The sequence below is a fragment of the Patiria miniata genome, unplaced genomic scaffold (assembly GCF_015706575.1).
Source record: "Patiria miniata isolate m_02_andy unplaced genomic scaffold, ASM1570657v1 HiC_scaffold_3, whole genome shotgun sequence".
NCBI lineage: Eukaryota > Metazoa > Echinodermata > Asteroidea > Valvatida > Asterinidae > Patiria > Patiria miniata.
In genome coordinates, this window is record NW_024037069.1 from 38,380,294 (window position 1) to 38,392,671 (window position 12,378).

The window sequence follows — 12,378 nt, forward strand, 5'->3', positions numbered from 1 at the left end:
GGTGCACATCGCATTGGGACCAGCGCAAAAGTACATGGTTCACGCTTTCAAATGCATTATATTGAAATATATTTGCGGGAAACCAGGGATAAAAATTTGCGAATGTTTTTACGTTTACGTATTTTAACGTATGTCATTGTGCAAAAGCGAAACACAAAAACTTGATGCTGGTTCCTCACTCGGTCTCTGTTGATGCGGATTGTGAGTATAAAAATTGTGAGTTTCTATCACTTTTTATGTGAAAAATAGTCCTTTTGTGGAAATAAAAGCCATTGGAATATGGTCATACTGCTGCTAGGCTTACTTAATTTCAATATTGCAGATCAGAAATGACAAAATTACGGTTATTTTGTTCAACATCGTGAACATGCAAATCACAGTTTATTTTTGTTTGCCCCATGTTTGTATTCGGATGTGCGTCATGTACGTCATTCTCATGACAAACTCGCCCCCATAAAGTTGTCATATGTCACTGTCAGTGTCACCGCAGATTAAAAAAAAAAGTGATCCCTGTCACTGCAGAGCATGCAGAGTGAGGGGCAAAGAATGTAGTAAACATGGTAAACGTCCACTATTGAACTTGAACTTGAAGAATCAAACTCTGGCTGCCCCCACCCCCAACAAAAAGGGGAGTAGGCTGCGGCGTATTACCCTAGACACCAGAAAACTCTGGAGAACTCCAGAAAAACACCCGGAAAACCCCAGAAAACCATTGGAAAATGTTTCTTCATTTAAATCATTACTCGTGCACGAAGGTCATTGTTTCATGTGCATGTTTATTAATGCATTTCCTCAAATGTGCAGTTCTATTTGTTTGAAATGACCTAATTGAAAAATTATTTGGAGAAAATGTTGCAACCTGACACCGCTTCCGCAATTGTGTACAAAGTCTATGGACAGTCAAGAAAATTTTCTAAAGATTTCCTAACAAAATTGGAAATGTTTCTTAGTCCCAGATGATGTCTTTATCATTTTTGCTATGAAATACCTTTATTTGAGATGATATATGAAGAAAAAAGTGGCGTCAGGTTGCAACATTATTTACAATTATTTTAACAGAGTAGGCCTATCGTCAAGTTATAAACTTGTATGACCACTGATAAGTATACATTTCTCAACCAATCAGAATGTTTCATACCTAACTATGATACTTACAGGAGTCCAGGATCATTCCAATAAGTCTTCGGTGCACCGAGCGGTCTCTAGCAACCCCTAAAGTAATGTCATGCACCAAAGGATTAAGGACTTCAACCTGACTGCAATTTGCAGTGCACTGAAAAGAAGCTACATTGAAAAACAAATTAAAATCCTTTTTTTACAGGTACCGCACCGGGCAGAAGTTCAAAGCTCCAAGCGAATAAAAAAAAACAACCCACAGACATCCTTTCAGATTGACTGAACCTGTTGAAGACCGCACAGGAGACAAATCACCTGCAAGATGCAGGCAACTAATTTACAGAATTCCGGCCAACGGCAAATGATGGGAGGGGCCATGCCTGTCGGTGTCAGTACATGTAGTTCGTTAATGCCGTCAGGAATCGGTGCCGGGATTGGAGGAGGGGTGGCAGGCATTGCACAGACGCGACTATCGCAGGAGAGAAAAGCCTGGAGAAAGTCTCATCCGTTTGTAAGTGTCAGTTTTTGTCTTCGAAAAAGGCTCAGTTTTTCAGACTTGTAGACCAATCCCTGATGTTCTGAACAATTAAAGCCTTGATTAAAAAGTCAAAGAGGATGTTCCACCATTTACATACAAAACAGGCACGCATGTCTAAGATAATTGTGTCTTCTTTTGGAATTCATTTTACAGACCCTTTAGTTAGTTACTGTCAAATCAGTTCTTCATTTGCGAATATCCCTGTACAGTAAACTTAATATTTTGTCTATTTCTTTGAAGGGATTCGTTGCTAAACCTACAAAGCATGCAGATGGGACGCTGAATTTGATGAATTGGGAGTGTGGTGAGTTTCTTAGTTCAGCTCAGTTGGCAGGCACAGGCACATCTTTTTTTCCTGGGAGGTGTTCATTTTGATGTAAACATATGTTAACTTTCCAACTAAATCAAAATGCATTCATTACCTTGAGTGTTATCTCATTTGCTGTTTTGCTCCATGTGTCCCGTTTTGGGACATAGTTTGTGACTGGGGATGGGGATGTCATAATGCCAGTTTTGTTTACTGAGTACCAATTGAAGGCTCAGTTTTCAAACTTTGATGCGCATGGTCAGTTGAAAAACAAACGAAACCAGTTGTTCCCAAAAGAGTATTCTTTTGATGACCCTCCTAGTCCACTGCACCTGAAAACCCTTCAAGGTTTGCCTCCACCCCCCCCCCCCACTTTTGCCCTTATAGTAAGTACCCACACTTCAAAATCCTTTGAAGTAATATTCTGTGGATAATACTCAGTGTGGATAACTTTTTTTTTCAGTGACGCTCTGTGTTTCACATTTAACACACATTTCATATCCCTGCACCTGAAAGTTTTTAAAAATTGATTTCCCAGTAAAATCGCAGCTTTTAATTTTTAGGTAAACAGCTGCTTTATGGAGGGAACATTCAGGCAATGCCCAGTGTACATATAAAACTCAAAAAGAGTGATATCATTGTTCTCATTGTCTTTTAACATTAATTTTAGGACACATTTAAGAAACTAGTAAATGGAATCAGGTTACAGTAATGCAATATTTCTTTTCTTTTCTTCTGTCAGCAATTCCGGGGAAAAAGGGGGTAAGTTTCTCTATTCTGGTTTTTTTTTAAAATTTAAAAAACCCAACACTTTACCAAACCATTTATTACCCAATAAATTTCAATCTTGAGGTGAGGTAGAAGAGGTGTTCAAGATTTCTTTTGTTTTGGCTGATTGATTTGATAAACCTCAATAAACCCTTGGTTCTCTATAAAGTTGGAAGGAAAGGACACTGACTTTTGAGGAAAATATCTTGCGTATACCATTTAATCGTCTTTTCTCTATAGATTTCACTCGGATGGGACTCGAACCCATGACCTCCTGCTTACTTGTGCAGACGTCTTACCACTCGACCACCGAGCTTGCCAGTATCAACTGGCTGGTTCGAAACGGATATAGGAGCGGGTACCGCCACCAAATTATTCATTCGATGCAAGCTCGGTGGTCGAGTGGTGAGGCGTCTGCACTAGTAAGCAGGAGGTCGTGGGTTCGAGTCCCACCCGAGTGATTTTTTTCTCACAGTCAATAGGATCTTATACGGACAACAAAGAGTATACCGTGTTTATATAAAAAACATGTCGGTGAAGGGCAAAACCCAATTTTAAATTTACATCACCGCAGCGCAAATTCCATCTAATGGATAAGTCCTTACAAGTTCACCTTAAGACATTCAGCCTAGTCACAAGCCCCAAGTTCACCTTAAGACATTCAGTCTAGTCACAAGCTATTCAAATGAACTGTGGCGAAGGCATTCCTTTGTTATTGTTCATCCCCAGTTTCTTGTGACCTAACTTGCTATTGACTTGTTATTTACTTGTGACTGGACTTGTGATGGTCTTGTGATGAGCTTGACTACAAGCTACAATGCTATTGCCACTTCTTAGGAATCTGTGATTTCACCCATAATTAAACATTTTGCATTTTGTTGTTGTTACAATTTTGTATATGTAGACGTCCTGGGAGAATGGTGTATATTCCTTGAGGATGATGTTCAAGGATGACTACCCCTCATCACCACCAAAATGTAAGACATAAATGCTTTCTTGCCTGAAATCTGAAAGTTGTGATTATTTTTGTGCCTGTTCAAATAATTTAGTGTTATATTATCCCAACTTGGACTTGAGCGAATATTCAATTTCGAAATGCACTGATAAAGGTTAACATGTGCCAACCTAAAACTCGTCACCTATCTGGATTTGTTAAAAAAAAAATGACGAAGAGCTTGTTAAAATAATATAAAAAACAGATTGTGGAATGGCTGATGTTTTACCGATTTTCAAGAAGAAATTTGAGCTAATATTCCTCATGGAAGCTCTCAAATCAAGCACGAAAGTGGCATTCAACAAAAGTGTGGCCTTTGACAAACGGAAAAACCACTCGCATTTTTCAGCTATAAATCCATATTCTGATATTCTGTTGGTGATCGAATATTCGAATATGCAGTATATTCTGCACAGCCATAACTTGCAAAGTACTCTTACCTTGATAAATTTGCTGACTGTTTGCTTTCTCATGTAAAAGAAGTTTAAAGATAGAGTATATTTTTTTCGTTTGAAGCAATAAAAGTGCTCAAAATCTAAAGACGGGTGCTTAACAACTAACCTGATGAAGCTTTAGCTCTGTGAATAATGCATATTCCGAGAAGACAATATTCTAGGATCTCGATTTCAATTCAAAAGTTTCTGAATTTTGGCAACTGCGCGCGCATGTGCGTCGTGTCAACACTTCCGCGCACCCATTCATGTCTTTGCCAGATTAAAAACGAACTACTATCGGAAATTTTGAAAAATGCGTCTTTAGACGCATCTTTGGAAATGACCTTCTTTTATTGTTTTCATCCAAATGACAGCATGCCAGGGTGTTTAGTGCCATTTTATCTTTAAACAAAGTATACTTTTAACAATAATTTTGTCAGTTACTTTTTGGATAGCTGCAAATGATATACTCTAATCTTTAAATCTAGATAAAAACAGGAAAAGTTCACTGTAATTGATTGTATTCTAGCAATCACTCCATTGAAACTCTTTTGGTCGCTCTTGGTACTTGTGTTTTAGGTAAATTTGAACCTCCACTGTTCCACCCTAACGTCTACCCTTCGGGCACTGTTTGCTTGTCGATACTGGACGAGGAAAAAGACTGGAGACCAACAGTTACAATTAGACAGGTAAATGGGATGGAAGCATGGTTTCAGATGATCATTCGAAATCAACATCAAATTTGTTTATTTATTTTTTGGGGGTGCTTTTTTGGCTCTGATTTATTGTCTGTAAAATGGTGAAGAGAGAAAATAAACATAGTTATTGCTACGTCTTCGGCGGGGTGATAAGACATGACTCTTTAATTTTCTACTTGTCACATATATTTTTGTAAAAGTAATTTTTTTAATCAATGTAGATAATCAAAATATGTGTTTTAATGCTTTGTGTGTGTGTATGGTGTTTTTCAGATCCTTACTGGGATACAGGCATTACTTGACGATCCCAACATCAAAGATCCAGCGCAGGCGGAGGCCTACACTATATTTACGTAAGTCTGACATTAGCAAAGCTTACTGGTTTCTCTAGCCGAACTGGCAGTGGCGTAAATCAACGTCAATGAAGGGAGGGGATAATGCTGGAAAGAAATCCTGAAACTTTGCCAGACAAATTTGAAAGGTTGGCGGGGAGGGGGTTGGGGAGAGGTAACACCGTTGTTCATAATTTCGTAATAAAATCTTGTGTGAAGGAAACCAAAACATACCTGTGTATAAAAAGAAATTGGTATGATGATTTTTGTGTTGAGATGTTATTTTAACATTCTCCATTTTGAGAATGTTTTGATGACATTGTTCATCTTGGAGTTGACTCGTTTGCAGGGTTTTTGCTAACGTTCTTGCTAATGCTAGTGTAAGCTGGACGCATGCTACATGTACGTCCCCCAGATTTTGTTTCTGTTTCAGGCCAGTTCGTACTTCTCACAAATATGACTGCGAAGCAATTTTGATGTCACGAAAAACATTCACAGCCACATTTGCCCAAGTTGAAATGTGTTCAACTCTTGCGAATTTGCATCGCGAAAATTTGACATGACGTCACAAATTTGCGATCGCATTTTCACTCGCGCCGAATTTGAACCGGCCCCTCCGATTCCATTCTCATTGTATGTTTTCTCTTTCTTTTCAGGAGCAACAAGGCGGAGTACAACAAGAGAATTAGATCGCAAGCTGAACAGTTCAGGCCAACTTGAGATTCTTGTTGCCTCGTCATCATCATCCACAGCCATCCTAAGTCCTTCTGTGTCCTGTTCCTTCGGAAAACTCAGCCTCAGATACTCAATTTTTTGTTTGTGTTTTTTCACTTTTTGGTCATGACTGGTACACATACACACACAGGTATCTCAAAGAAGACTCTGTCCATGACGAATCTGTCCAGAAAACGTTTCAAATCTTGGAGTTTTCTCCTTAGTTATCCAACTAAAAGCAGCAGCTTGTTTCATGTGTAGATGGAAGCCCTGTAGCTTACCCGACCCTTGGACGTGAGAATTTGCCGTAATAGCTTTTATGCCACTTTCACCTCATTGGAAATTGCCTTTCCAAAACAGTTAGTGTTGTTTTGTTACCCTGTTTGGCTCACAAGGAAATTATCCCCCCAAAAATGAAAAGAAGAATTATTGTTATTATTATTATTAATCATTTCTGGTAATGAAACCAAGGATTCCTCAAAAGCGCCCTAGGCACTGTAGCTCGCAAGCCTGAAGAAACCTGTGGACAATGAGAAAAAGTTACAGTTTTAGAGGCGGGAAGAAAAGCCCAGAAGAATATTCTGGGGAAAACCCACGGAATCAGGTAGGGACTGAAAACCCAATCCACATATTGGCCCAGGCGGGATTCGAACCCGGGTCACAGCGGTGGAAGGCGAGGAAAGTACCGCTACGCCAACCTGGCTTTGTAAGAATGGCTTTGTACATGCTCATCAAAATTCACATTTTATATTTTCATGTTTCTGGCTATGGAAATCAAAGCAAAAAACACAAATCGCAGTGATGATTTTTGCAAGCGTGCAGACTACTTTCTAGAATATTGTAAGTTTTTGGATGCTTTTACCAGGGCAGGGAATTTTACTTTCAAAGAAATTACAGAAATAACGTACGTGTTTAGAAATTGCCTGTAGATAATCCATTTTAATTTAATTCTAGGCTGTGTTACAAACTCTTTTGTGGTACATCGAAATTTAGGTAGAACGTACAGGTCTCACATTTTCTAGAAGCAAAAATGAAGGTAGTTTGAGTTTAGATTAAACACACAGGGACACGCTGTGGTCTCTGAAGAACATCACAAAAATACCCAAGTTCTTTTGTGTAAGAACAAAATTCGTGGAACTTCTGTGTAGAAAATATTACTGTATTTATGTTTGTGTTCTTTTGTAGTCCAAAAGTTAAGAGTGTTGTTAATTCTGATGTAAAAAAAGAAACATTAAGCCTTCACGAAAAAACAATATTTGTTGATGATACCTCGTTTTAAGCAAGTTTTTTTTATAGAAGAATTAGAAAGGGAGAATGGAATTATCCAGAACTGTGTATAATTGTAGATTTTTCTTGTCAGTTTAACCAAGAAATAAAAAAGGCTTGGCACTTGTTTTTGTTGGATGGGGGAGGCATGGGGAAAGATTGTTTTTCTTTTTTGCAAACTTTGGGATGTTTTTCTCGAGTGTAAGTATGAAGACCAATCTCAAATCGGTTTCTGATTTGGTCAGATTATTGAAAACAAACATTTCTATTTGTTCAGTCATCAATAACAGATAAAATCACTGCAGGAATGATTAAAACAATGTGGCATGTTAAACTACACTAAATAACCTGAAAGTTTCATTCAAATTCCCGTGTTTGTTCGTGGCCAGAAAAAAAGGAAAACTGTTGGTGTATCAAACATTTTTACGGTTGTGATCGACAGGTAATGTTTTGTTTTTCATAATATTGGGAACTTGTATTTTGTTTGTTTTCTGATTGAATTCAAGCTAATTATGATTTTGGTTTGGTTTCCAGCTGTACATGTTTCCCATTTGTGTGTGGACTCCATTTGTGAACAACAGAGGGAGCCGTTTGACCTGACAATCACAGTGTACATGTATTGAGGTCACATTGCTGATGTGTGTGTGCACTTTGTTTTAAATGATCTACTATGAGACACGTTTTCTGTAGCAACAGCACATTTTTTGTTGTCATTTTCACTCCAGAAGGGTTAAGATGTAATCATTTTTTTTCAAAGTTGAACAAAGACATTGACTGGAGCGGAGTTTGAACTTGCGACCTCCAGATTACCTATTTGGTGCTCTACCAACTGAGCTATCCAGCCCTACGTTTGCAGTTCCCCTTATTGTTAATGTCTTTGTTCAAGGTGTTCAAGGTTCAAGTCCGAATATATACATGTAATCACAGATAAATCAGTATCCGCTTAGTTTCTGATGCTGTTTGTTTAGCACCATTTGGATTGGTACTATGTTCGCTTAGCATGGAAGTGGTATCGCCTCGGAACAAAGCTTACCAGTCAGCAAAGCGACAACTCATAAAATCGGTCTCAAGTTTGTGAGTGCCAAGCAATGGTTGAAGACCCGCTTTTCTGATTGTTAGCAATGTTTTCTTGGTTTTGCATTCGCTTAGAATGAAAACGGTAGAATAAGATTAATTTTCACATGGCTAAGCAGTTGCTCAAACTTGTTTTTAAAGTTTTAAGCACATGATATGAGACCCAATGCTCTGATTGTTAGGGTTCATTGTCAACTGTTCAGTATTTGTTTGCTCCTACACAATCCTCACATTTTGTTTTAGTGGAGTTTGAAGGAATTTGATAGAAAAAGGGGTAATGGAATTCTAAAGTTTTGACTGTTGCATCTGACTCACTCATTTTTTTTTGTACAGTAGGTGTGACATACTTATGTAATATCACCAGATCTCTATATAAAAGAACACTCTATGATGTTATTGCATGTAACTTTTACACATATTGCTACCATTCTCTAGGTACAAATGTAGTTAATTGAATGAGTTTTGACTAACTGTAAAGTGTGTTTCAAGTCTTCTGGAGTAGGTGGGTCTTTTTGGAGGTTTTTTTATTAGAGTTATTTCGAGGGGAAGGCTTTCAAAGATAAATTGCAAAGTACACTGCGTCGGAAATCACACAGTTTCCACATGCGAAGCTAACAAAACAAATATCAGCAATTTTCAATTTCTGTAAAATAAATCAACGTGTAGCTGTTAATTTACAACTTAGGGTAATCTGTATAGATGTAGATTGTAGAAATCGGGGTTTGAAGAAAAAAACTTTCCTTAGAACTGCTGTGACGAACTCATTTTCAATATTTTCTGTGCCTGTATTTCTTTTCTGACTGTAGATTTCTTCTTTTGCGCAGTTACTGCATGGCATGATGGTGTAGACTACTAAGAATATTTTGTACTGAACATTAAATGTGAAAATTAATCTCTGTGTAACACCAAAAGTATGTTTCATTTCTGTTTGTTTGCTAAAAAAATGTATTGTTCTTGCCTTGCTTACGCGCTTCTTGACATATTAACAACTTGTGTTTTTTCCTACGTAAAATAATTGAAAATGCTATGAATGTTGTTCAGGAAGTATACAGAATGTTTGTGTTTGCTTTCATAATTGCTTGAAAATTGATTTTGAGCTAAACATTACATACACTTGTCTCACCATCATCAATGTGGTTTCTGATAATGTTCCTGTATAGTGTTATCAATACTAGTATTATCAATACTGTAGCTATGATCATACATCACAAGAGGAGATTTCAGTAGTTAATAAGCTGCCCTGTAAATGTAGTAGTCTTTTTTTTCCTTTTCCCCTCTGAATTTTGATTAGAAAAATATGCCTCCTTTTTGTAAATACAGTATGTGTTTGATTGATGGTCATGGTGTATGGATATCAAACATTAATTCTCATTTAATCTCCGATATCGATAACGTATGATTAATTTAAATCTGTTATGTTTAGAATGTTGCCAACTTAATGGGATAGATCTTGGCGACGGATTTTACAGCAAGGGCAGTTGATTTGTCTGAGAAAAAAAGTCCATAATCATAAAATCTGTATCCGAAGTTGAAGCACATTTAGCATTTTATCATGCACATTATACCTGACGTTTGTAATATGTAAAAACCTTGGCTCGTTATTTAAACTCATTTTCTGAATCAAATGGAATAAAGAATTCAGTTTATTTGGAAAAGGGCTGACGATTCAGATTATTTTTGTGGCAAGTCAGAGTATTTGTCTTCATTTGTTTAATGCTCTATCATACATGTTTCACTTCAAGATAAAGGGGATTTTTACAATGTTTTTAGTTACGGATGATGAAAAACATCCATATACAAGGTTTGTGCATAGACTAGAATTCACAGACTATATTTTTTCCCGCATCCTGTGAAACTGAACGTTACTCCGTCTAGAATTCTAGATATCTTCATAATTCCAGTTTATGTACTGCGGCTTTTGCTAAGTAATATAGAAGCCTTGGTTTCACGGGAAAGAATAATTAAATAGGAAATAATAAAATAGTCAAATTGCTCGATATTGTACAATTTGAATAGTTAATGTTTAATCCATTAACGCTTTTGTCCGCACCTGTATCGGCCTGGCGGTCGCAGATGCATTTTTTTGTTCCTTTAGTTTCATTTTCTCATTAATAGGCCTATCGGCTAAAATCGTTTTGTAAACAAAAGTTTAACAATTCCTTTTTGTCTTCACTTTCGATATGACCTATTCACATAAAATTAAAGGTCTATTACAATTATTCTTAGCAAGTGCTCCACGCATTTGTAATGAAATTCAATCGAAAATAATGCGAAGCGATGTCAAAGGAAAATTCGAAGTTCATTGGAAAAAAACAAAAACTGTCATGAACAATGGTTTAATGGTTTCCTAGCTATATGATATGACCACTTCTGTGTTTATGGGTGCGAAGTTGGGTGTGGTGGGGTGGGCGTGGCAGCAATGCACAAGCACAGGCAGCGCCCACACTACCCACACCTAGCCAGGATTATTTTTCAGTGGGGGTGGGGGAACCAATGGTTTTAAGGTTACCAATGGTAATGAGAGGCACCAATGGGGGGGGGGGGGGGATGAACCTCTTTTGACGCTAGAGGACGCTCTTTTTCTTATCAATTTTTTTCACATTTCTTAAACCCATGCGGTTCAAGTAAAAATAGTCATCTAGATTTTCTCTTCATTTTTAATAAATCAAACAAATACCTTAAGAAAGACACTTCCTTCAAAAGCGGGAAATTTCAGATTTTTCGATTTTGAAAGTGAAGTTTCAAAATGCTCTTATTTTAACCAGAATTAGTTTCCTTGGCTGAAATTTGAACTTGATATCCCTTTTCTAAAACTCTTCCATTTGCGACGGATCAACCCACCTTGGAAATTCCTAGTTTTTGAGTAAAATCCATATATCTTTTTCGTGAAAACCTTGTGGAGGCCTATTCATCAATAGAAATTTCCCTGTGGAGACCTTTACAATGTTTTGTTCCCTATTGTGTGCGTGTCTCCACAAGGATACAAATTCGTGTGCACAAACTTTACTACACGAGAACAAAGAAATGTCTCCATAAGGATACAAATTATAGAATGGGTGTGTGGGTGTGGGTGTGTGTTCCTGTATTGTATTACGCTCGAGGACAGACAACAAAAGGAGCACAAAGGGGCCATTCATCCTCGAACGACGGTGCCTGTCCTCGAACGCAGGTTTGTGCACTAAGTCTATGGGAAAGGTTAAGATCAGGGAACAAAGGAAAACACAAAGCCAATCCTCGGAAGCATAGCAAAAAACGACATGGGTGTGTGTGTGTGTGAGCTTGTCTTACATACGCAGTGTGGACTTCCGAACAAAAGACGTCCACATAATGTAGGTAGCACCGACGTTGTGTGGACTTGCCCACGTCCACACAGTGTTTCCCCATTTCTGGAAAACAGGTTTAGAGGCATTTTTGGTTAGGTTTATTTGTAGCAGAATGAAGAGAAACACTATAGGGAATCATAGAAAAAAAAATGGGTTGTAAGAGTTTTCACAGTTTGAGAAAAATGAGTTTTTCCACTGGTGTTCCTTAACTACACGAAAAGAAAGGAAAGTCCACACTACGTATGTGAAACAAGTCTGTGTGGGTGTGTGTGTGGGTGTGTGGGTGTGTGTGTGGGAGGGGGGGGGGGGCACTGATATTTGGGGGGGGGGGCACCCTTGGTACGCCACTGCCCACAACCATTAACTTGCCCCGCCGGGGTGCTGTTGATTTAATCATGGAGCTTTTATAGCTCCATGATGGTTTATGCAACTTGAATTAGCGTTGATACTGTATATTTTCCCCATTTTATCGGGGGAGTGGGGGTGGAGGGTGGGGGAGGGGGGCGGTACGGTTTGGGGCTGTTTTTTTTTTTATTCTGCAAATTATTATAAGGCCCTAAAATAACCCGCTTCCTGAGATGGGGTTATTAAAATAACATAATTATATTCTAATTTAAGTAAATATTTTTCACTGTAAAAAAAAAATTGGTGAAAGTCGCTTGACCGGTCAGAGACGACTTCTGCCTGAAATTGTGTGATTTTTACGAGTCGCAAAAAAATCATGTCCCAAAACGATAGGTCATATTGCGCTCAGTTAATGACATCACTGGTATCCGCACAGCAAATCTCATTATTTGGAGCGTACCCTCACGGT

The 12,378-nt window shown here is 38.0% G+C and overlaps 1 protein-coding gene across 2 annotated transcripts; it reads left to right on the plus strand.

Moving 5' to 3' along the window:
- Positions 1-64: 64 nt before the first annotated feature.
- On the plus strand, positions 65-7,563 carry LOC119737133 (SUMO-conjugating enzyme UBC9-B-like). Of its 2 annotated transcripts, none has more exons than XM_038211250.1 (8): positions 65-201; positions 1,322-1,627; positions 1,895-1,958; positions 2,704-2,723; positions 3,634-3,706; positions 4,737-4,846; positions 5,129-5,208; positions 5,844-7,563. In XM_038211250.1, the coding sequence occupies exons 2-8, from the start codon at positions 1,439-1,441 to the stop codon at positions 5,905-5,907; spliced, it is 600 nt and encodes a 199-aa protein (XP_038067178.1). In that variant the 5' UTR covers positions 65-201; positions 1,322-1,438; the 3' UTR covers positions 5,908-7,563. The 2 variants fall into 2 exon arrangements, with proteins under 2 accessions (XP_038067178.1, XP_038067179.1); XM_038211251.1 differs by having other exon boundaries at positions 67-216.
- Positions 7,564-12,378: the final 4,815 nt, after the last annotated feature.

What these genes read in the sequence shown, in the direction of transcription:
- LOC119737133 (XM_038211250.1), top strand. Translation starts at nt 1,439, where the DNA reads ATGCAGGCAACTAATTTACAGAATTCCGGCCAACGGCAAATGATGGGA. An exon ending in CAACAGTTACAATTAGACAG is followed by an intron (nt 4,847 to 5,128) that starts GTAAATGGGATG and finishes GGTGTTTTTCAG; the next exon opens with ATCCTTACTGGGATACAGGC. An exon ending in GAGGCCTACACTATATTTAC is followed by an intron (nt 5,209 to 5,843) that starts GTAAGTCTGACA and finishes CTTTCTTTTCAG; the next exon opens with GAGCAACAAGGCGGAGTACA.